The 24738-nt window shown below is 46.7% G+C and overlaps 1 protein-coding gene and 1 long non-coding RNA gene across 5 annotated transcripts; one reads left to right on the forward strand and one right to left on the reverse strand.

Moving 5' to 3' along the window:
* Positions 1 to 9946: 9946 nt before the first annotated feature.
* Ptpn18 (protein tyrosine phosphatase non-receptor type 18) lies at positions 9947 to 24545 on the reverse strand. Of its 4 annotated transcripts, none has more exons than XM_050134781.1 (15): positions 24413 to 24545; positions 21472 to 21580; positions 21133 to 21209; positions 20946 to 21041; positions 20815 to 20853; positions 15698 to 15766; positions 13871 to 13933; positions 13454 to 13596; positions 12559 to 12625; positions 12399 to 12476; positions 12224 to 12313; positions 11936 to 12024; positions 10752 to 10957; positions 10291 to 10365; positions 9947 to 10125 (listed from the first exon to the last, which is right to left on the reverse strand). In XM_050134781.1, exons 1-15 carry the CDS (start codon positions 24503 to 24505, stop codon positions 10058 to 10060), a joined length of 1362 nt encoding a protein of 453 aa, XP_049990738.1. In that variant the 5' UTR covers positions 24506 to 24545; the 3' UTR covers positions 9947 to 10057. The 4 variants fall into 4 exon arrangements, with proteins under 4 accessions (XP_049990738.1, XP_049990737.1, XP_049990740.1 ...); XM_050134780.1 differs by having other exon boundaries at positions 10752 to 10960; XM_050134783.1 differs by lacking the exons at positions 9947 to 10125; positions 10291 to 10365 and adding an exon at positions 11328 to 11440 and having other exon boundaries at positions 10813 to 10957.
* LOC126497008 (uncharacterized) lies at positions 10954 to 12216 on the forward strand. Its single transcript, XR_007590502.1, has 3 exons — positions 10954 to 11313; positions 11417 to 11491; positions 12023 to 12216. It is a non-coding gene; the product is annotated as an uncharacterized lncRNA (long non-coding RNA).
* Positions 24546 to 24738: the final 193 nt, after the last annotated feature.

Consider the following 24738-nt stretch of genomic DNA (forward strand, 5'->3'; position numbering starts at 1 on the left):
CAGTACAAACTGCAGAAGAATCTCCTCTCCCATGCCTCTCCTTGGGGCTGGTCAGTCCTGAGAAAACCCTTGGTTTTCTTTCAACCTTTGCACCCATGCCTTTTTCTCTCGAACTCTTCAGTAACCACTTACTGTTTCCACTTCCTGCCCTCGGGGTTGAGAAAACATGGTGTTTTTCAAGTTTTAAAGACCCATTCATTGTGCTGGGTGTGGTGATACATGCCTTTAAGTCTAGCACTGGGAGGCACAGGTGGGTAGATCAAAGCCAGTTTGTTCTACACATAGTAAGTTCCAGGCCATCCAGGGTTACGTAGTGAAACCATGTCTCAAATCCACATGCACACACACACACACACACACACACACACATGCGCGCGCACATGCACAAACCCATAACTTTTAAAGCATTCCATTAACCCAAATACCATGTCCTCAAGTCCATATTAGAACTAAAATACTCAAAAATAAAAAAAAAAAAAAAGAACTAAACTAAGAGTACAGTTGCTCAATAAAACAACGACACGGGACTCTGCAAAATAGAATGTGTTAGCAAAATTATTACTAGAGGATAAATGTAGACATATTTGATATTGGAAAAGTAGGGGGTTGAAGAAGGTAGAAGATTGAAGGAGCCATGTAGTTGATCCAAATGCTACTTCCCTTTAACCCTAACCCTAACTCCACTTTACTTTCCTGTTACCTATCTATTTCTGCCTCCCCTAAGATCACGCTCTTTATGATCACCTTTTTGGCTTCATGACCTACACACACACACACACACACACACACACACACACACACACACACACGTGTGTGCCATTTTAAATGTAGGCTCCGCATATGAAATACATGTGGCTACTGTCCTTCTGAGTCTGGCATCATTTTAATAACAAAATAAGTTCCAGTCACAATCATACCTCCATTTTCCTTGTTGACCGCATTGAATTCTATTATGCATGGGTACCACATTTTAAAAATACATTTGTCTGTTGATAGACATGTCAACTGCTCTAGTTCCTGGCTAGAGTACACAGTCTGGTTACAAACACGGATGCTCAAGCATCCATAGTATGTTGACTAAAAGTCCATCAGGTATATCGAGAGTGGTACAGCCGGGTCATTTCGTAGTTCTATTTCCAACTTGCTGAGGTGCCTCTGCACTAATTTCCATAGCAGCCACACAAGTTTACATCCCCACCCACAGTGGACAAAGAATCCCTCTCTCACCACATAGGCATGGGCACACATCGTTTGTTTTCTTGATGCCTGAGACAAGATAAACTCTCAAAGTAGTTTTGTATTTTTGGTTGTGAGCCTAGCCTTTAACAGCTGAGCCATCTCTCCAGCCCTCAAAGTAGTTTTTTAAAAATATTTTATTTATTCATTATGTGTACAATATTCTGTCTGTGTATCTGCCTGCAGGCCAGAAGAGGACATCAGATCTCATTTCAGATGGTCATGAGCCACCATGTGGTTGCTGTGAATTGAACTCAGGACCTTTGGAAGAGCAGGCAATGCTCTTAACCACTGAACCATCTCTCCAGCCCCTCACAGTAGTTTTAATTTGCATTTCCCTGATAGCTAAAGATGTTGGACACCTTTTCAAGTATTATTTTGGCTATTTGTGTTTCTTCTTAATTTGTTTACATTAGAGTGTGATATGCATCATCACTTAAAAAATGCAGAGACGGGCTGGAGAGATGGCTCAGAGGTTGAGAGCATTGCCTGCTCTTCCAAAGGTCCTGAGTTCAATTCCCAGCAACCACATGGTGGCTCACAACCATCTGTAATGAGGTCTAGTGCCCTCTTCTGGCCAGCAGGCATACAGACAGAATATTGTATACATAATAAATAAATATTTAAAAAATGCAGAGACTCCCATGGGTATATGTTTATAGAGATAAGTATTATTAATACACATATTTTTAAAAATGGTGTCTGGTGAGATGACGGAGCAGGTAAAGGTGATTACTTCAAAGCCTACAACCTTAGTTCAGTTCCCCAGGACCCACATGATGGAAGGAGAGAACCAACTCCCACAAAGTGACCTCTGATTTCCACATGGGTGCATGGTGCATGCACAATCACACACGATAGATAGATAGATAGATAGATAGATAGATAGATAGATAGATAGATAGATAGATAGAGACAGACAGACAGACAGACAGACAGACAGACAGACACAGAGAGAGAGGACACCACTGGAGTAACTCAGAAATTCCCAAAGTTGAATATTAAGACTGATAGATTCACGAGTATCCTAATGCAATTTTTTTTTCAAGATAGGATTTCTCTGTGTAGCCCTGGCTGTCCTGAAACTCACTCTGTAGACTAGCCTGACCTTGAACTCAAAGATTCTCTTGCCTTTGTCAAGAGAATCCCAAATGCTGAGATTAAAGACACGCTTACCACTGGCCCTGTTCCTAATGCAATTTCTAAGGGAAGATTAATAAACATGTATTTGAATGAAATGCTACAAATAATTTTATGATGATATGTGGTACATCACTGGTTCTTTCCTGTTTCAGTTTCTGGTACAGGAAAAGTACGTAGCCTTTGTCTGTGAGTCATCTTGAATGAGGAATGATTTAGTAAAGGGCACTGCTGTAAACACCGTTGAAACATTTCATCTTTTCTCCCTGCATTTCCCTCCAGAATGTAGAAAGGCTTACAGAGGATTCTTAATTCCATTATGATTTTTGATTTGCATAAGTTCCATGAGCTTTCTTTCTCCTTTTTTAGCAGACATTGTGGGAAACACTGGTTATGGTGTTCAGACTTTGAAAATTCTCAGCTGAGAATGGTGTTGTGATTGTTAATACTGATTATCAGTACAACAATATCCAGATTTACCTTAGAGACCAGTCATGGGCTGGGGCATGCCTACGAGGGATTATCTAGATGAAGGTGGCCTCTGGCTATGTCTGAGAGGGAGGTTAGCTAAGGTGAGAACAGTGCCCAACAGTGGGCAGCACCATTTCACAATCTGGAGTTCTGAACTGAATGAAAAGGAGAAAGGATGCTAAGACCAGCGTTCATTGTTTCCTGTTTCCTGAATGCTAACGCAGGGGCAGTGTGACCAGCTGCCGCCAGCTCCTGCTTCCAGGACATCCCTGCCATGGTGGACTGGACACTCACGCTGTTGGCCAAAAAAGACGTCTTTCTCCCTTGTCTCTCTCAGGGTATTTTATCAAAGCAACAGAAAAGTAACTAATATGTGTTTGTAGAATTAAGCTCTGAACAGAGCTGAGGGCCCTTAGTGGACTTTACACAGCCCTGTGGTAAATCCAGCTTTGAAACTGAAGTACCACGTCTCAAGCCTTGGGATGAGAATGGGTGGTCTCTTGCTCAGCCCAGGAGCCCCTGATAATCTCAAGGGAAGAGGAAAACGGGATTCCAGTAGTTAGTGTGGTTCTGAAGGTGAGCCCTCATGTTATCACTGTGATAAGGGCCAAGGGGCAAAGATGTGGGGGACTGTTGCATTAGGAGCGGCGGCAGGGCTGCGTCCCCGGCACCCGGCCGCCCGCATGGCTAGCTTATGCCCCGAAATAATTACACGGAAACTGTATTCTTTCAAACACTGCCTGGCCCGGCTAGTTCCAGATTCTTATTGGCTAGCTCTTACATATTGTTCTAACCCATTTCTAATATTCTGTGTAGCCCACGAGCTGGCTTACCAGGGAGGATTTTAACCTGCATCTGTCTGTAGCGGGAGAATCATGGCGATTCTCTGACTCAGCTTCTTTCTCCCACAATCCTGTTCTGTTTTCTCCACCCACCTAAGGGTTGGCCTATCAAGGGACTTAGGCAGTTTCTTTATTAATAAGAAATCACTCCCACATCAGGGGACAGGGTCTGGAAGGAAGTTTCCCTGACAGGAACCGCTGGAGCAGAGTGTATCAATCACTGATTGCTAAAGGCAAAAGATTAGAGCAATGGCACAAAAGGAACCCTTGGCAGAAATAACCTTTGCTTCGTTATCACAGGAAAGCACCCATGCTTGCTGGAGACAAGGAAGGGTGAGGTGCAGGCAGGTGTTGCACTGTCCCTCCTCTGTCTGAGACAGCGAGGACAAGCTGTACCTCCAGCTGAGGGACAGAAGGAAGCAGGTGGCACCTATATTCAGAGACTCTGTCTGGGTTTTTCCCCAACACTTTCATGGGGCCTCCCTTTGCTCCAAATAAATGCTGTATTTGAATCTCTGGGCTAATGCCTCTGGTGCAAAGTGTATAACAACTTGGCTTTCCAGCTAACACATACTTAGAAATTTAATAAGATTCTTTGCAGAAAAACTCCAGCAAAGAAGACGGAAAAGACCAAAAATGCAGTCAAGTACTCCTTGCTGAAAATAAATATAAATAATCAAAGCAAATGTAACATGTCAGACAAATGTTCTAATCAGGGGTCACACCACACAGTGGGTGTACTGGCAAATCTGATATTTCAACAGAAAAGCGCAGCCTGTTCACTGATCCCACCCGAAACCTGTTTGTGGTCTTGGTTCTGTTTTCTGCCTCTCTGTAAACCAATTATCTTCTGCTTTGCACATTTTAATCCTTGTCAACACCCCTCTGTTTTCTCCTGCTATTTTCTTATAAGTCCCCAAAATGGTTCCCACTTTTCTCATGCTTTCCTGACTTGGGGTCTCCGAGAGTTGGAGACAAGAACCTGTCTTTCCAGGCTTCCATCAGAACTCCGAAGGAAGTTCTGTAAAACAGGTGTGTATCCCACCTCAGCGCCAAGAAATAGCCGGGGCTTGGCGGGTGACACCCATATCATCAACCTGAGACCTGCCATTGCCAACCAAGAAATGCACGGATGTCTTTGGTCTTCTTCCTTCACCACCCAGAGATGCTCTGATCGCCACCCTCACCAGCTAGCAGGTTATCTCAGACTCGGGTGCCACTGTTAAACTTTGCTTTCACTTTGATTGTCATAAAAATTCTCCTCCCTATATGCCTGACTAGTCATGAAGTCAACAAACATCCTCTTCTACCAGGTCTCGAAAGGTGGATTAATGCAGCACAGAATAATAAGAACCCAGAGACAGATGTTGGGGTTCAGGCTGAAGATCAGAAAAGTTAAACAGCCAAGCTACTAGAGAAGTCTCACCTCTACCAAGGCTGGGCAACTGCACACTGAGCCTCTGTCTCCTCCCGTCTTATACTACCCTTTAGTGCTGAGGTTAAAGACGTGTGATTCCCTAGTACTGGGATTAAAGGTGTGAGCTATCACCACCTGGATTTGTTTCTGCGTTGACCTTGTGTAGCCCAGGGTGGTCTTGAACTCACAGAGACCTGTCTGTCTCTCTCCCAAATTCTGGGATTAAAGGTGTCTGACACCACTGGCCTGGCCTCTAGGTTTTTAGTTTTACCTTCTGATCTTTGGGCAAGCTTTATTTGTTAAAATATCACTGTAGATTAATAGTTGCTTAGTGAAGCAAGGAAGCAAACATTGTAGGCCTTATGTTATCAAGGAAAGGAAGAATGTGTCTATTTCCAGAAGATGAAGAGGAGGAGGAGGAGAAGGAGGAGGAGGAGGAGGAGGAGGAAGTCTGGTGGCACAGACTTGTAATTAGTTTCTCTGGAGGTGAGACAGAAGGATTATAAATTGAAGACAGCCAACTGTGGTGGCACACACCTTTACTTCCAGCACTCAGGAGGCAGAGGCAGGCATCTTTCTGAGTTCAAGGCCAGCCTGATCTCCAAAGGAAGCTCCAGAACAGCCAGGGTTACACAGAGAAACCCTGTCTGATAAACAACCAACCAAACAAAAGAACCTAACGAGTTAGTTCAAGACTGACTTGAGAAAACTTACTGAGACTACATCTCAAAATAAAAAGTAAAAGATGAATCAGGCATGATTACAGGTATAAATAGTCTCAGAATTTGGGAGATGGAGGCAGAATTAGGAGTTGAAGACCAGCGTTGGCCTAGAGAGTGATTTCAAGGTCAATCCAAGTTACGTGATTCAAAACAGCTGTCTTAGTTAGGGTTTCTATTGCTGTGAAGAGACACCATGACCACAACAACTCTCACAAAGGAAAACATTTAACTGAGGTGGCAGCTAACAGCTTCGGAGGTTTGGTCCGTTATCACCATGGTGGGATATGGCAGTGTGCGAGCAAACATGTCGCCGGAGAGGTAGCTGAGAGTTCTACATCTTGGGCAAGCATCACAACAAGTGGTCTGAGAAGCTGAGTAGAATCCTCAGAAGATAAGAGGTCTCAAAACCCGCGGCCACAGTGACACACTTTCTCCAACAAGACCACACCTACTCCAACAAGGTCACAGCTCCTAATAGGGCCACTCCCTTTCCCTTTCAAACCACCATAATAAATAAATAAATAAATAAATAAATAAATAAATAAATAAATAAAAAAAAATAAAGGCTGCAGAAATAGCTCAGTGGGTAAAAGCACTGGCTACTCTTCTAGAAGACTTGAATTTGAATCCCAGCACCCAATTGGAAGTTAAGAGCCATCTCCAATTTCAACTCCAGTTCTAGGGGATCTGATGCTCACTTTCAGTTTCTTGAAGACATGGTGCAGACGTAGAAGCAGGCAAAACACCCATACATATAATTGTTTTCAACTTTAAAAATAAATAAACAGCTAAAAGATGGTTGCGGATATAACTCAGTCATGAAGAACCAGGCTACCATGCATGAGGCCTGAGGTTTAATCTCCCGTATAACAAGACAAATGCAGACAACAACAGCGACAAGACCCCTATTTCTTTGGAACAAGATCAAAGAATGCCTAAGACTTTCTTCTTGACCAGACTTCACTTCCTGTATCCATGATGTTTCTATTGTGATGTGACAAAACACCGGATTCAGGCCACTTAAGGAAAGACGGTTTTATTTGGGGTCACAGTTCCAGAGTACAGTCCATCAAGGTGAGGAAGTCACGGCGGGAGCCTGAGGCAACTGGTCACATTACAGCTGCAGTCAGGAAGCAGCGAAGAATTCAGGTGCTCAGATCCCTTTCTTCTCATTCAGTCTAGGACCCTGGCCTAGGGTCTGGTGCTGTCCACACTGAGAGTAGGTCCTCCCACTTCTCTTACCCTGATTTACAGACTCTCACAAAGATGTGTGTCTCCTACGTGGTTCGAGACTCTGTCAAGTTGACAATCAATGTAACTGTCATACAGGATTAAAGACAACAAAGACTAGCAGGCTGGCATTTATCCCGGCAAAAGGGGACTAAGAGGAAGGCTAGGAAGGTGGCTGCAGAGTCCAGTCAGGAGGGAGCCGCAGTCTGGCTTAGGGCAGATTTCCAAGACAGACCTGCCAGGACCTGCCAACAGTTACCCTAAGTCTCCCCATCCTAGAGACTTCAGCTTCTGGACTTCAGCATGGCCACTCTTTCCATTCAGACAGGGAAGCTAAGACCTGAACAGCATTCCCTGAGCTCAGCACTGACCCTATCAACTGGAAACCGCCCCAGTTTCTGGCCTCCAGGAGAGAACTTTGGTCCGTTTCTCTTTGTTGGGATGAACTGATCTTCCTCTTTCTGCAACAGCTCCCCATTTCCAGGAATTTACTGTTTTCCTTGCTGCTATTTGGGACTGAGGAATTCAATAGTTCTGGCTTCTGAGATTGACCTATATGTCAGCTGACACCCCAGATGACACCTTATCCTCATTTTGCCCTTCCATTTGTCAGCCCAGGGTGGTCATTCCAACCCAGGCTCTAAAAATGGCACCTTGACCCATTTCTGTTCCAAGCTACCTCTCAGTATGATCAGCCCCAATTTTCCTCTTAGAGTTTAGATTCATCAGAGGTGCTGAAGATTTACAGGGTTCCCTTGTCACCCCCTGCTTCCTGTTGGCAGAGTTGTTCATGGCACAAAGTTCTTTGAACACTTGACAATGTGGCCAAATAAGGCATGTTTCATACTCTTTTCTTCTTCTTCTTTTTTTTTTAACCAACATTTGAAAGGCAAATGACTTCCCAGGACCACTGTGAACTTGGGAGTCTGGAGCTGAGTTTATGACCTGCTCACCACTGAATTCTCATACTAATCATTTTAGTGATGTGTGCCCAGCTAAGCAAGTTCCTGGTAGGAGCCCTCATCAAAGTCGGATCAGTCTTTCCAAGAGCCTCGAGAAGGCACAATGTCAGAAGGCACAGCCAGACGGAACAGCTGTCACATGGATGCTGACTTGGTTGTGGGCATCATGGGGGGGGGGGTGGCTGGATCAGGATTAGAGCATTGTGCATGTATTTATTCTTGTCTTTCCATCTCAGAGAATCTACTTTCTTGCATCTCAAGAAAGAAGGTTTGAAGTTCTGTCTTTCTAGATGGTGTACTATTTATCTTACTGGGTGATCCATTTCTTTGACCAGCCGGAGATCTTTCTAGCTCATTGGGAGTTTGCACGAGGGTCTAGCTATACGTGTCTCTAGCTGGAGGTGTGCATGTCAATTCAGGCAGGTGTCTGTCTGAGGCTTTGTCAAGTTAGAACTCTGTCTGGGGTGTACTTTCCAGTGATGTCGTCTATCTCTAGTCTGTCCAGCTGGTGATTGGTCTGACACTCTGGGGTTTGGTTCATCTGTCTTATTAGGCCAGAAGTCTGTGTAGCTGGCTGTAGGCATGTCCACCACGTGGTAGCCTGTGTATATCTGTCTGTTCTGCTCAAGGCTGACTAACTACAGACTGTGTGAACAATTGTGTTCAGTGTCTTGGACAGGTCTTTCTGCCTCCTCAGGTTCTGTCTAAGATAGATTCTAATTTGTTGAGCTTCCACTTGTATAACTGGAGATGTAGTTGTATACATTTGGGAGGTATGTCGGCTCATCTACAGGGTCAAGTATGTCAGTTGGGGTCCACCTGGCAACCTGGCTAGCTTATGTCTATCTACCTAGCTTGGAATTTGGCTTGCAAATCTTGATGTGGGATCTATCTATCTCTACCTGAAAGTAGTCTGTCACCCAAGGGTCCCTATCTAGATGAAGGCTGGAAGTAGTTCACCAGTCTGCAAGCTGGGATTCTATCAAAGACTATGCCAGGTCAGCCTAGCTGCTCATGATCTAATAGTGGGACGTTCCAGCTCACGCATGCCCAACTAGGGATGTATATCTGCCTGTCTCGCTGGTTGACTCAGCTATCTGTCAGCCATCTGACCAAAAGGAGCAAATTCCATGTGTCCACCCAAACAGGAATTCTATGTCAGAAGGGCTCCGTCTGTCTGGATAGCTGGGAGTTTAGCGGATGACCTGTGATGTCTGTACAGTCCCGTTCTGTCTATGGCTGGTAGGTCAGTCAGTCTGCCCAGTCTAGCTGGGATGTCTTGTACTAGTTCATCAGGAATCTGTTTATGTCTGGGGTTCTGTCTGGCTAGGAGTCCATTTGGCTAGCCAGGCAGAGTGAGGGCCTGATTTGAGGGGACTAGTGATCACTGACTGGGACTGGTCTTAAAGGCTATTGGTTGGTTTATTTCTCTCTGGCTGAAGTCCATCTGTTTTGCCATAGACAACTCCTCTGAAGGTGTGGATATTTAGCGACCTAGCTCTATGTCCAGATTTGGTGAGCTATGTTTTCCTATCTGGAATCTTTTTTCTTTTTCTTTTTTTAATCTGCCTGTCTGGAGTCAGTCCACTTGGCCATAGCTAGGCTTGATCTGGATCTGTCTGAATAGTGAGAGGTCCATCTACCCATCCTCAGGGTCATCTACCTCATCCCCTTGTGGTCACCTGAGTGCCTGGGCAAAGGAAGCCCCGGTACTGAGGATACACCTCTCATTCTGTGGGGAGGGGATGTCTCTGGAAGCTTACCAATAGATTATATCCTCTTGGGTATATGGGGAGGGGGTCGCAACGCCCACTCCTGATGTTCTTTCTTAAATTTCCTCAGGGTAGACCCACCACCAGTGATTTCCCACTTACCTCTCCAAGCCTCGGGCTTTGATTGCTATAAACACTGGGGCAAAGCCCTTATTTTTTCTGCCCTGAGAAAGTTTTATTTTGATGCAGACCCACAAGTCCCATTTCCAACACAGCGCACAGCAGCAAGGCTGCAGAAGTCCAGCCAACTATTGAGCGATAACACTCACACCCGCGTCCACTCCGCTGGAGGATCCCGTGGTCCTTTGGGTCTTCCAATGCGCAAGTTGAAGCCTGAGAGAAGGGAGAGAAGTTGGGGTGTGAAAGGGGAACCTCTCCCCAAACACCCTCGCATGCCCCCAGGCCCTGGTATATGAAGGACAGCCTGAATCCCAAGCTCCAGCCAGAACTGCCAAATTCCTGGGGCTCTCCAAAGCTGCACCGTAGGCTCTGACTTACCTAGACCACCAGTCTGCGCTCCATTTGTTACTTCTTCATAGGCATCAGGCCCGGGAGGATTTAGATCCACAGGAACTGCGGGCATAAGAACCTCTACCGGTCAGTTCAAGCAGCCTTCTCGAGTCCCAGGGGACTCGACCGAGGGCGCAGTCACAGACTTCCCTCGCAGAGGTAAACAGCTGGAGGCGGAGCCACGGGCGTGGCCAAGTCCGGAGGTCTATCTTTGGGGCCCGTCTTAGACCCAACCTCTCAACTGAGACCTGACCTGCGATTCATTTTGGGGCTTGAACCCCGATAATCAGGAGCCCAGGACGTGGCCAGACTGGGTTTGGGAGCTGACTCCCGCGTGGTTGCTTAGATCTCCCACCCCCACCCGGAGCCTTAGCAGGTGGCGAACATGAGAACAGGTGCGCGCGGGTGGCCCTCAGCCCTGCTTTCCGAGCGGGCCGGCCCCAACTCACCACGGCCCGGTGGCGTCGTCCCCGTCGCGTCTTCGGTGTGTGCCACCGGCCGCTGGGAACGCGGAGTCACCTGGCTGTAGATTATGGTGTCGGTGCTGCTGGGCACCCGCGTCCCCCGCCCTGCGCCCGCAGGGGCGCCACGCTTCTGAACCACAGCGTACGTGTCGGCCATGGTCCGGCTCTGGGATCCGGGTACGGAGATGCTCCTGCTGCGGGCAACAAGCAGAGGAAGTGAAAGCGCAGAGTACAAGGAGAGCAGGGGAGGGAGCAAGCTCAACCCCAGGCTGCGGGCTTCCTTCCTGCCTGCCGGCCCCAGTCCCCTGCGCAGCAAAGGAGGGAAGGGGCGGGCCACCCGAGGGTTGAAAGCGGGGTTCCGCGTCTCTAGTATCCCTACAGTAAAGGGGACAGGGACAGACTGACAAGTAAGACCCATGTAAAGGCAGACTTGGTCGAGTGTGGCTGTAGCCCCAGAACTCCTACTTGAGAGGGGAGAGAGGAACAGGTGAATCCCCAAAAACCTGATGTACAGAGTGAGACTAGACTGTCTCAAAACATATGGGAGGTGAGGACCCATACCCGAGATTGGCCTCTTGATGTAGGAGGGTCTTCTATCTATCTGCTGACTTTCATTGGTTAATAAAGAAACTGCCTTGGCTTTTTGATAGGGCAGGAGTAGACCTAACAGAATGCTGGGAGAAAGAAGAGTCAGTCAGACACCTTGGAGCCAGCTTCCAGATCAGGTAAGCCACCAACCACCTCGTGGTGCTACACAGATAGCAAGATGTGAGAGTTAGCCAATAAGAGGCTAGAACTAACAGGCCAGGCAGTGTTTAAATGAATACAGTTTCCTTGTAATTATTTCCGGGACTAAGGTAGCCGTGTGTGTGGGAGCCGGGCGGGACGAAAAGCAAGCCTGCCAGCAACTCCTTCTACATCCTCTGACCTCTCAGTGCATGTACACACACACACACACACACACACAGAGAGAGAGAGAGAGAGAGAGAGAGAGAGAGAGAGAGAGACACAGACACAGACACAGACACAGACACAGAGAGAGAGAGAGTCTAAAAACATTTGCCTAATTAATTACTGTCTGCAAGAGCAAGGGAAAGGCTAACTCAGAATGCAGGGGTAGGCAGTCCAGATGCAGAGTGGACTGTGTGTGGGTCAGCCAGTACCAGTACCTGAGAACACCACCTGGTGGGCGGGATGTGGCAGACGGCTCTGGGGAGATCCTGAGGGACAAGGAATCCTTTCCAATTGGGGCACAGTTCTACAGGAGAGCAGGCGGAGAGGGTCGTGAGGGCCATGCCCCTTCTGCTGGTCACTGTGGATGCTGAGATAAGCTTATGAGGGGACAGACTGAGGAAGTAGTCCTGAGGAGGCGAGGGCCCTGGCACAGTAAGTCCATTGTTGTTCTCAGGGGTGTCAGAGTGTTGGTGGCTGACAGAGTGGAATTGGGGGCTCCGTACCTCCTTTAGTTTCTGGCGGTGGGGGCTGGTGTTCTGGAGAGTACGGGAGAATAGCTGGGCCACGGTGTGGTACAGGAACCTGTACTGCTCCTGTTGGGGTGAGTGGTCATTGAGAAGGGAAAACACAGAAGCCTCCCCGTGTCCTAGGGAATAGGAAGGCAGGGCAAGCACACACCTCTGTCTGCACGGCTGCAGGACGCTGTTTCCTCATCTCGAGGACCACATCAAAGAGGTTGAAATTGGGTGGGATTGTCTGGGACAGAGAGAGGGAGTGTGAACAGGCCCTGGTAGGCAGGTGTGAGACACGCTGCACACAGAGGAAGATGACATCGTACCTGGGTCAGCAGCAACTGCCTCACGTAATCCACAGCACACAGGACACCTGTTCGTCCGCAGCCAGCGCTGACAAGCAAGGATCGGAGCAGACTCTATCACAGCCGGCCCACAACGACCTTTTCCCCATTTTTCCATTCTTCTCCCAATCCCCTCCACTTCCCATAGGTTTTGCCGTGTTGCCCAGGCTGGCTTGGACCTCTTGATCCTCTGACCTCAACTTCCTAAGTGCTGGGATGGCCAGCCTGTCTATCATACAGATGCCAATACCTCTTCTACATGGAGAATTTGGGGCTGAGCTGAGTCAGATCCCCTGAAATATATATATATGATCCCTAGATTATAATTTCAAATAAAATACTTTGGTTTTTTATATGTACACTAGTGTGTGCCAATTTGGTGTGTGTGTGTGTGTGTGTGTAGAGATCAACATTATATTTGAGACAGGGTCTCCTATTAAATGGGGTGCTCACAAACTGGCTTGATTGGCTGACTAGCAAGCCCCATAGATCCATGTGTCTACCCCTCACCCAGCCATGGGGTCACAGAGACAAGCCACCCATCCTGGTTTTCCCTGGGTGCTAGAGATCTGAGTTCAAGTCCATGTACAGCAAGTACCTTACCCACTGAGCTAATTTTTCAGCACAGGAAAACCATTTTTTATTCACTTGGGCTTATTAAGTATCAGCTATATGCTTACTCCCCAGTAGGCAGTCTGTGCTCGGCAAATGCTATAGATTCCAGCTCATTATATCATGAACATAGGGACGGAAGTTTCTCAAAAAGAGGCAACGGAAAGGGAAAGGCTGCTTTCGAGCCAAAACCTCTCTTCCTTGCTTTTCTGCCTCACCCTCTACCTTCTGCCTCTACAGAGCCCAGAAAGCCTGTTCTCGAAACCTGCAGTGGATACAGAGGGGTCCAGGGCCAGCTCCATGGAGGCGACGGGCCTCCTCCACCATGGTGAGAATGTGGTCGGAATTGCTGGGAACCCCATGGTCTGGCCAGGACATATACTGCAGCTGGTGCACGGAGCGCGATTCCTGGGATGGGGAACAGAGAATAGAAAAGCATACATTTATAGAGCACCTACTATGGCCCTAAGTGTATTCCATTGAAATCCACCAGATAAGGCTGGGGGAAGAGCGCTTGTACAGCATGCACGAGGCTGTGCGCTCCATCCCCAGCTCCGCAAAGGAAAGCCAACCCACGGCATAATCACTGAAGGTGATGAAAACCATCAAGAGAGCCCAGTTTATGGCGGTGGAAACAGCTCCACCCGTGCAAGAGCCCCTTCATCTTTTGCCTGTTCAGTACCTTCTGGAATGTAACCCGGAGGGTCCTGAGAATGATGTCTGCATTCACTGGCATCTCCTTTATCTGAGCATGTGAGAAGAAGAGAGAGAACAAAAGGGAAATACAGACCTGCAGGGGCACATTTCATACTTCTAGAAAGCAAAGCTTTGCGTTTTGATTTTGGTTTTGAGACCGGTCTTGCTGTAGAGCCCTAGGCTAGCCTCAAACATGAGAGCCTCCTGCTTCAGATTCCCATGTGCTGGGATGACATGTGTATACTACATGTGTATACTACATGTGTATATACTTGTGTATACTACCATGTGTATATACATGTGTATACTACCATGTGTATACTACATGTGTATACGTGCTGGGATGACATGGGTATACTACATGCCTGATGCAAGCAAAGCATTCTTGAGTAAAAATCAAATACTAAAACATTTTTAAAAAGTCTCTGGCCTGCAGTGCTGTTCTTACATTTCTGGGACCACAGACTTATTTCCCATGTTGCTGAGAGACGAGAGAGCTTTCTGAGCATGGCTTCCAATTCAGACTCTGTTGGGCTAGCTTACGTAGTGTGTCCTTGTTAGAATTCCCAATCCTCAGAGGACTTATATTTTCTCTTTGCTTCCTTGTCCATTCTCATTGTGTATTTCTTTTTTGTTGTTGTTTAGCTTTATTATTATTATTATTATTAAAAATTTCCACCTCCTCCCCTCCTCCTATTTCCCTCCCCCTTCCCCCACTCTCCCTCCCTCTCCAGTCCAAAGAGCAGTCAGGGTTCCCTGCCCTGTGGGAAGTCCAAGGTCCTCCCCCCTCCATCCAGATACAGGAAGGTGAGGATCCAAACAGATTAGGTTCCCACACAGCCAGTAGAATCAAAACCCAGTGCCATTGTCCTTGGCTTCTCAGTCAGCCCTCATTGTCTGCCACGTATTTCTTTTAATTTCAAAAGAATATCTTTAAATGGTTTCACAGTCAGCTGGGCACTGGTGGTGCATGCCTTTAATCCCAGCACTTGGGAGGAAGAGGCAGAAGGATCTCTGTGAATCTGAGGTCAGCCTGGTCTACAGAGAGTTTCAGGACAGCCAAGGCTACATAGAGAAACCCTCTCATCAAACAAACAAACAAACAAAAAGTGGTTTCACAGCCAATGATGTTATTTCCTTTAGGTAAGTATTATGTTATTATAAATTCAGCCATATGTTTTTTTAATTCAAATAAATTTCTATACTGATAATATTTATAAATTTTCCTTTGGTCTAAACTTCTCCCAAAGTTTTCAAGGAAACTTTTCTCAGAACAGGAAAAGAGGAATGACTATACAAACAAAATTAACCCCTGTCCAGTGAACACGAGAGGTCCATTGTTCTGAAATACATTGGTCTCATTGTATCTGTATGCAGTTCTCTGCACATGGTAAAGAAATACGAATTGCAGAAACCTGAACAGGCACATTTTGGAGGCCAGCCTGGTCTACAAGAGCTAGTTCCAGGACAGGCTCCAAAGCTACAGAGAAACCCTGTCTCGAAAAACCAAAAAAAAAAAAAAAAAAAAAAAAAAAAAAAAAAAAAAAAAAAAAAAAAAAAAAAAAAAAAAAAAAAAAAAAAAAAAAAAAACCAATAAAATAATAATAAAGTAAAAACTTTAAATTGTGTTCTGATGGTTTGTATGACGAGCCCAGAGTGTTCTGAGTCTTCCGTGGTGTCAGGGAGCTGTGAGAAAACGGCTCATCCTTGCACATCCGGTTCAAGTTTTCTCCTTCTCTATATCTTCCTGGAGATCTCCCCACTACCCAAGGCCTGCAGAGCCCACCTTCTTCCCACCCCTGTCCCGGCTTACCAGGGTGATACAGAAAGGCCCTGTCTGCAGTGGCCCCTGCTCCTGGGCCCAGTAACGTTCACACTTCCTCTGCAGAGGGAGGGAGGAAAGGCAAGAGTAAGTGGGGAGGTCACTTTCAGAGTGACAAGACACCCAAGTGAGACACGTGGAAGGGCCAGCAGCTGTGGCTGTGACAGAGGCCAGCTGTAGAGTATGGCATTAAACACATGCATAATCCGCACACTCCACAGGGGCAAGATTAGTTATGTATTTATGTATTTATTTATTTTGGTTTTTTGAGACAGGGTTTCTCTGTGTAGCTCTGGGTATCCTGGAACTCGCTCTGTAGACCAGGCTGGCCTCGAACTCACAGAGATCTACCTGACTCTGAGGGGCAATGTTTTGATTATTCTGGGGGAAGGCAGTTCAGGGTATCCTCCTGCTGCCTGGAGCTGGAACTAAGTACATGAACCAATGCTTCCCATCAAAGACACATGCACTGCAAGGGTGTAGGCACTAAGTGGACTAACTGGCCTACTGCCTTGACATGTAGGAACTAAGGAGCCTCACTATTCCAACATGCTACAGAAATGCAGATCGCGGCTCAGAGAGGGCAACACTGAATTTTCAGAGACCCTTTCTCAAAGTAAGGTGGAGAGCAATAGAGAAATATACCTGCAGTTACCCCCTGGCTTCCACACACATGCTCACACATATGTACACATACCCTCCCACTCACACACATGCACACATACCACACAGCACACCCATACAAGCACACAGAGAAAGGACAAATTAGAGGACTCACTTCCACACTGGAAGCTTACAGGACTATGAGTTTAGTCTAGGAATAGAATGCTTCCCTACCAAGAAAAAGGCTCTGGGTTTTGATGCCCAGCACTGAAAAAAAAATCTCAAAATTTGCTACTACAATACAGTAATCACAACCTTGTCTTGCTAATGCAAAGACAGATTTATAGATCAATGGAAAAATTTGAGAGCTCAGAAATAAGCCTTTACAATTACTTTTTTCAATAAAGATGCCATGGGATTAATGGAGAAGGCCCAGTGGGTGACCAATTAAATGGAGAAGGCGTGGTCTTCACCAAAGGTATGGGATCAATTGAATACATACAAAAGAGCTTTGGATTCCTTTTTCATCCTGTATACATAAAAGTTAATTCAAAAGAATAAGAAATGTAAGATATAAAGTTGTGAAAAACTTAGAAAGCACAGAAGTAGATCTTTATTTTTTAGACAGTGACTTCCTAGATGTAAATGCAAAAATATACCAGCAGAATGATAGGTTAGGGGCTGGAGAGATGGCACAGTGGTTAAGAGTACTGCCTGCTCTTCCAAAGGTCCAGAGTTCAATTCCCAGCAACCGCATGGTGGCTCACAGCCATCTGTAATGAGATCTGGTGCCCTCTTCTGGCCTGCAGGCACACATGCAGGAAGAATACCGAGAATACTGTATACATAATAATAAATAAATACAGAATGATAGGTTAGAACACAACGATCAAAGCATATGTGTTTGCAAAGAGTTACTACTGAGAAAGGAAATGACAGTCCACAGGATGGGAGAGAAGCTTCATCAGTCGTATGCTGATAAGCACTTGTACCCAGAGCTCTTTCAGTTCAGTAACAAAAACAACAGACCAGTTTTAAAATGGGACCCAAGTATATGCTTGTCCAGAAAGGACATAAAAAAATATTTGAAAAACAAAACCAAAATGAAAGTTTCTTTTTTAATATTTATTTTTGCCTGGTGACGGTGGCACATGCCTTCAATCCCAGCACTAAGGAAGTAGGGGGCAGGTGGCTCTCTGGTCTATAGAGTGAGTTCCAGGATAGTAAGGGCTATGCAGAGAAACCCTGCCTCAAAAAAAAAAAGGACTTATTTTTATTATTTTTAATTGAGGAGGTGAATGCAGTGCCTGCAGAGGCCAGAATTGTTGGATCCTGGAGCTGAGTTACAAGTAGTCGCAAACGCTTGATGCTGGTGCTAAGAACCAAATTTGGGTCCACTGCAACAGCAGGATGCAGTCTTGACCACTGAGCCGTCTCTCTATCCCAGGAGCCGTTCTCTTAAAGAGTGGGAAGTAAATAACAACTGCTGAGCTGGGGAGATGGCTCATGCGTAAGAGCGGTTACTGAACAAGAATGCGGATCTGAATTCAAATACCCAGCACCCACATGAAAAGTCTGGGTTGCACCTGTAACCACAATACTGTAGGGGCAGAGGCAGGAGGATTCCTAGGGCTTGGTTGCCAGCCTAGTGCCAGGCTAAGTGGATGACCCTGCCTCTATGGAAAAAGGCAGAAAATTAATAAAGGAGGATGTCCAATTCCTCCTCTGGCCTCCAAATGTGCAAGAGCACACCACACCATACACACACACACACTTGGTGTGCACACAAACACATATACACCCAGACACACATACATGTGCACACACATGTGCATACACATGTACGCACACAAAATAGCAAGTGTTAGCGAACATATGGAGAAACCGAAACCCCTAGCTGGTGAAATCGTAAAAGGTTTAGACACTGTGAAATAAAAATTAAACAGTGATTCTACTGCAGATTTATATTCAATGAATTGAAAAAATAGAAGGTGCGCTAGAGAGATAGCTCAGCAATTACGAGTGCTTGCTGCACACCCATGAGCACTAAAGTTCAGATCCCTGCACCCATATAACAAGCCAGGCATCCTCTGTATACCTCCTACAGCCCCAGCTCAGGTGGTCAGAGACAGGACGCTCTCTGGGGTTGCTAGCTTCTAGGCTAGCTGAGAAAATTCAAGCACTGAGTTCTGGGAGAGATTCTGCCTCAGAAGGAATAAGAGAGCCGGGCAGAGCCAGAGCCTAGCCTTTAAACCTAGCAATGTGGCAGAAACAGAGAGCAGAGAAAGGTGTGTCTCTAAGCTTAATACCAATCTTGTCTACATTCTGAGTTCCAGGCCAGCCAGGGTCACTTAGTGAGATGGGAGATGTATGCACACAGGTGTACACATCCATAACTATACATGTGTTGTTGACACACAGACACAAGTATGCACAGACACATAAATGAAGGAAAACAAAACCCAGATTCAAACAGATAACTGTTTACCAGTGTGTGCGAACAGCATTATCCATAGCAGCCTAAAAGATAGGAACAACCCAAACATCTATCAACACATGAATGGGTAAAGAAAACATGGCACAAAGCGATGGCATAGTAGTCTTAAAAAGAATGAGATCCTGATGGGACAGCATGGACACACCTTGAAAACATCAAGTGAAATAAACCAGAGACAGGAGGACACTTGCTTTATAATCCCGTCTACAACTAGAACAGGCGATTCAGCGGAGACGGAAGACAGGTGGCCAGCACCAGGGAGAAAGGGGGAGTCTATGCCTTTTATTTGTGTGTGTGTGTGTGTGTGTGTGCACGCACACACGTGCGTATGCATGTGTGCATGTCTCTCTTGTATGAGAATGAATGTCAAATGTGTTTGGGTGCCCAAGGAGCCCAGAAGAGGGTGTCAGAGCCCACTAGAGCTGAAGTTGCAGGCAGTTTTAAGCTGAGTTCTGGTCCTCTATAAAAGCAACAAGTGCTCTTAACCTCCAAATATTTCTCAGTCCCTTAAGAGGCAAATTTTATGATTACATACATTTTATATGTTTTAAAAGACCCAGTTAGAGATTCCTTCATATTCCCAATAATGGCTATACAGACAGATGAGTAGGGAGCAGGCAAAATGGCTCATCTGGTAAACATACTAATTGCCAGGACCTGAGTTCAATCCCAGGAACACATGGTAGAGAAGAGAACCAATTCCCAAAGCTGTCTCTAACCTCCACCCCATTCCACAGTAGGCACTTGCACACATGGACACGCCCCCCAATAAAGGAACTTTCTAAAAAGAGAATAACAAACACTGGCGAGGCTCTGATGAAACTAGAGTTGTCGTGCACTATGGATGAAAACGTAACTCGGTGCAGCTCCTACGGAAACCAGTTTGTCACTTCCTTAAAACAGAGTTAAAAGCAGACTTCCCCCATGACCCAGCAGTTCCAACAGCTCGAGAAACGAAAGTTCATGTCCACTCGAGGTTTGCATATGAGTGTTCATAGCGGTGTGATTCACCGAAGCCAACATATGGAAACAACCCAGCATCTACAAACTGCTCAAGGGAGTGAAATGCAGAAACATTCTGTGTGGTACGACTCAGCAACAGGAGCAAACTGTGAACTCACTACCATGTGCAAGAACCAAAGACACAAAGAGAAAGACACCAGCCACAAAAGACACTCCGCTGCACAATTCCATCGTGTGTCAATCATGCAGAGTAGGCAAACCTGCCGTGATCAAAAGTGGACTCGGGGTTGTCTGTGACTCTAAACGCGGCGTGTGACTGCTAACGGGATGATGGAAATGTTGGCGGTCTCCCTGAGTTGCCCAGACTGCCCTCGAACTTTTTATCCTCTCACTTTGGCCTCCCAAGTACCAGCAGCAAGGGAGGGAGCTGCAGCTGCTATCCGCAACTGAACAGATTGTATTCCTGCAGAAAGGCGAAACCAATAGCGTGTGGGGTGTAACCACACTTTTGTGAGTGTACTTCACATGTAGAATTAGCCAGTGTGTTGAGGTAGATACGAACTGTTGAGATAGACTAGAAATGGGAAAATACAGGAAGGAGTTACAGGTTGGCACGCTGGGGAGTGGGAAGCCAGTTGAAGGTCCAGGTAACAGAATGGGCAATTGAAAAGTCTGAGGCAGGGGATGGCTGAGGCACAGGCCTTGGAGGAGAGCCCTCTCTGTCTCATCTGAGGAACAGGCAAGCGTAAGTAGAGGGGAGTGTAAAAAGCAAGGAGGGCTACAGAGAGAAAGACCAGGGAGGAAACAGGGCTGTACAGGTCCTTGGACATGTCGTGGGCTGGTGGAAGGCCCCGGTTGCCAGCGCCGAGGGGACAAAAGAAAAAAGATCAAAGCAAAACTAGGACTAGCTGCTTTTGCAGAACGACAATGGAGTCAGCCAAGGACTTTACCCAGGGTCCTAGAGACAAGAAGGAGACCCTAAGATTCCTTCTCCTGCCTCCCTACACAAGCCTTCTTTGCACTCTGGGAGGCTGAGGATACACACCCGTCCATTCTCTGTCTCTTGACAGGCCATCAGGATCACCTAGACAAGAGGAGCAAGGAAGAGGGAGGTCACTGGTGAGGAAACAGGAAGGAGGTGACTCAGAACCATGCCCAAGGTCCCCCAATGCTGACCGTGATCCCGAACTCCCAAACCAGGCGCCAAAAGTCCAACAGAGTGTGAGGCAGGGGTCCTTGGGTCGCAATGTAGGCATGACTTCCATCTGTGCCCTGGGAAAGGCCCATTCACCATTCATTAACAAGATTCTGAAGCCCACCCTCCCCACCCCCAAGCCATTTCTTCCCTGGTCACTAGCCTGACCCGGATGAAGTTGGCATTGATGTAATCTCCATGTCCTTCCTCCTGCAGCAGGGAAAGGATGACACGGGTCTCGTCATCTGCCAGTGGGTAAGACATATGGAGAGGGTGTGCAATTATCTGATGGCTTCCAATGCGAAAGCAAGCCAGGTAACGGAACACTGGTAGGACTCTGCCCCTTGTGGCTTCAAGGAGTAATGCAGCTGCCTCAAGTAGGGGAGGTAGAACTCTTTGCGGAGCGGAGGTTTGGGGCCGGGCAGTGGGTGGCTGCTGCCACTCAGGCACTGCCACCTAGCGTTTGTGCAAGTGGCCCTGACTCCCTAAAGATACCCAGTGACTTACATGGCACCACGTCTTTGTAGCGGTTCTTCTTCGTGTTCCCAGGCCGGTTGCCGACCTTAGTGGAGCACACACCCCCAGTCTTCCAGGCCACGGAGCGGGCCTTAATATCCTGGTAGAAGGCACCACGAGCCAAAAGAAGAGAAGAGGCAAGAGAGAAGAAGAAAAGAGCCAGGTCAGAGTGTAGGAACGCTGAAACATCCCAAGAGTTATCCAAACAGAAAGACTCGTGCAAACCCATGGCATAAGAATCTGTTTAATAATATCCAGCAACAGCAAGTGAAAAACACGCCTAGGTGATTCAGTCGTCCTAAGTAGAAACTACCCACTGTCCATTGTGTAGATGAAGCTGACGGAGGAAGTGGTTGAGCAACTTGCCAAAGGTCCCACAAGGAGGTTGATTTCTCAGGCCTGCACCCTCGATCCACATTATAATGTACTATAAATAATAAAATATGCATTATCTAGACCCGAAAGATTGCTCAGTGGGTAAAAGCATTTGGTATTCGGACATGAAGATTTGCGCTCAATCCCCAGAGCGTACATCTTAATAAGGAGTGAGAAGCAACACCAGAAAGTTGTTCTCTGACCTCTACATGGGTACTTGTGGCATGCACAAGACTCCCACCCCCGAACAAATGAAATGGGCTGGGAAGATGACTCAGAGGGTAGAGGTACTTGCCACCAAGCCTGATGACCCGAGATTGACCACCAGAATTCATAAGGTAGAAAGAGAGAGCCAACTCTCATGGTTACACACACACGTGCGCACGCACGCACGCATGCATGCATGCATGCACAATTTTATAAGAAGCTCAGAATCATCCTTGGCTACATATTGAGTTCAAGATCTGAGGTACATAAAATACTGTCTCAAAAAAAAAATTAAATGGTGGTTGGAAAGATGGCTGAGTGGTCAAGTGCTTTCTGCTCTTGCAGAGGACCCAAGTTCGGTTCCTAGCACCAGCACTGGCCAGCTCACAACTGCCTGCAATTCCAGCTTCAGGGGATCCAAAACCTTCTTCTGGTCTCTAAGAATACTGTGAGCACATGTGTGCATGTGCACATACATACCAAATAAAAATTTAAAATAAGTGCTTTATACAAGGTACAATGTGACAAGATGTCATATATATGTTATAGTATATAACATATAAGAAGATGCTATAGGTGCTTTATAACTAGTACATTATTATAATTAGTGAAGAATATTATTCTTATTATCCGGTGTTCATAATTGCAATGATAATAAACACCTATCAAGTTGCCATTGTGTTTGGGCCACCACTGCAAAGGGTTTTATTCCAGCCCCCAGAGACACCTTCCTACAGTGGTGGCACTGTTGGAATTTCAGTCCCAGAGGCGGAAAAACCAAAGCCCTGGAGTGAGGGAGTGAGTGCAAGACTCTGCCCTCAGAACTGCTCTCTTCATCAGCCTGAACGATACACCACGTGTATATTTATGCACATTTTCATGTTTATAAATTACATATTTCAGGGCCGGTGGTGATGACCCACACCTTTAATCCCAGCACTGGGGAGGCAGAGGCAGGCAGATCTCTGTGAGTTGGAGGCCAACCTGGTCTACAAAGCAAGTTCCAAGACAGCCAAGGCTACAGAGAAACTTTGTCTCAGAAAAACCTATATTAATATGTATTACTTATATATTTCTTATGTTACAGTATTTTACATGTGCAAATTATTCATATTTACAATTATACATGTTTAGTCTGCATATTTATTTATGAATTTAATAAATTTGGTTCTTATTATGTTTGTTGTATGTATTGTGGTATTGTTGTTTGTTGTGTGTATGGTGGTATTGTCATTGGTTTTGAGACAGGGTCTTTCAGCATGGTCCTGGCCATCCTGGAGCTCTCTACATAAACCAGGCTGAACTCAACTTACAGAGATCCACCTGGCCCTGCCTTCCCAGCGGGAGTACTGGGATTAAAGGTGTGCACCACCACGGTGTATTGTTATTGGGTTACACAATGATCTTTGTGTAAACTATCTTTTTCTTTTTGTGAGACAATCTAACTCTGTATTTCAGAGTGGCCTCAAATTATGTAACTCAGGCTGGCCTTGACCTCGCAGTGATCCTCCTGTTTTAGGCTACCAAGTGTTGGAATTACAGGCATGTGCCACCATGCCAGGCTGGAAGTGGTTATTTAATTGTCATATTTGGCTTTTATATATTTATAGTACATATTTGTGTTGGATACAGTGTGATCATGTCGCTATATTTAAAACACTTCGTTACCTGTTGAGTGGTATTCTCTTTCACAGGCTTGATTGGCACTACCTGATGTAACGTTTAGAAGTTTTGTAATGTATGTTGAGGGCACCTATCCAGTGAGCAACCCAAATAAGTGCTAAGTGTTTCTACCAAAACTACCTAATTTTTCAGACCAACTTTTAACATTCACATTTTCAAAACAGTGGAAACTGAAGTCAGACTTCCCCAGGCCACGGTCAAGGACTCGAAATTCTAAACTCCGCGGAGCTCAAAGGCTAAGCGACAACGTTTCCCTGTTCCTCTTTCTGCTGCCCCAAGCCACTTCCTCCCAGGGATTACAAGGTGACCTAGGAGTGGCCCGGGTTGGGGACTAGGAGTCCAGCGCAGGTGTGCTGCCTCCCTCCCCAGCTGCAGCCACCGCCCTGCTAGGGAGAAGGGTCGCTCGGGGATACACTGACCCTGAGTGTGCCCGACTCCTCCCAGACAGCGGTGTACTTCACCCTCTGGGCACCTGCGGGCAGAGTAGGAAAGGCTGAAGGAGAGTGTGAGAGCGCGACGGAGGTGCTGGAAGAGGAAACCAGAGAGCCGGAGGCAGGAGACAGACGCCCCGGGAACCGAGAGAAACAGGCAGAACTTTGACATTGCACAGGTGGACAGCGGTGGGGACAGCCTAGCTGCGAAGTTTGATCGCTGGAGTGTCACTCACTCTGAACTCGCGGCCAAGGATTTCTCCCTCCCGGCAGTCCCGAGCCTCCAGCTGCTCCAGGAAGCTTCGCACCAGGTCCAAGTGGCGACTCATGCTGCGACCCGCCGCCGAGGTCTGTGCACGCCGCGCTCCCACCCCGCGAGAGAGTTTAGACAGTGCGGGGCGGAGCCTCTGTCCCAGAAGCCAATGAAGGCTGCCAGTGGCTGGCAAGCCACGCCCCTTGGCCAATTGCATTAGGAGCTCACTCCACTTCGCCCCACCCACGGGCGCGGGCAGCTACTGCTGTCGAACTGGACGTCGAGTGGCTGTCTCGACCCGCAGTTCCC

Source organism: Alexandromys fortis, unplaced genomic scaffold, assembly GCF_014885135.2.
Source record: "Alexandromys fortis isolate MF-2015 unplaced genomic scaffold, M_Fortis_MF-2015_v1.1 scaffold_20, whole genome shotgun sequence".
In the NCBI taxonomy this organism is placed as follows: domain Eukaryota; kingdom Metazoa; phylum Chordata; class Mammalia; order Rodentia; family Cricetidae; genus Alexandromys; species Alexandromys fortis.

Excerpts from the sequence above, each read along its gene's own strand:
- Ptpn18 (XM_050134780.1), bottom strand. The coding sequence starts at position 24,505 with ATGAGTCGCCACTTGGACCTGGTGCGAAGCTTCCTGGAGCAGCTGGAG. Across the intron at positions 12,477-12,558 it reads GGCAGTTGCTGCTGACCCAG|ACAATCCCACCCAATTTCAA; the intron begins GTACGATGTCAT and ends TCTCTGTCCCAG. Across the intron at positions 10,126-10,290 it reads AGCGCAGACTGGTGGTCTAG|GCTTCAACTTGCGCATTGGA; the intron begins GTAAGTCAGAGC and ends CCCTTCTCTCAG.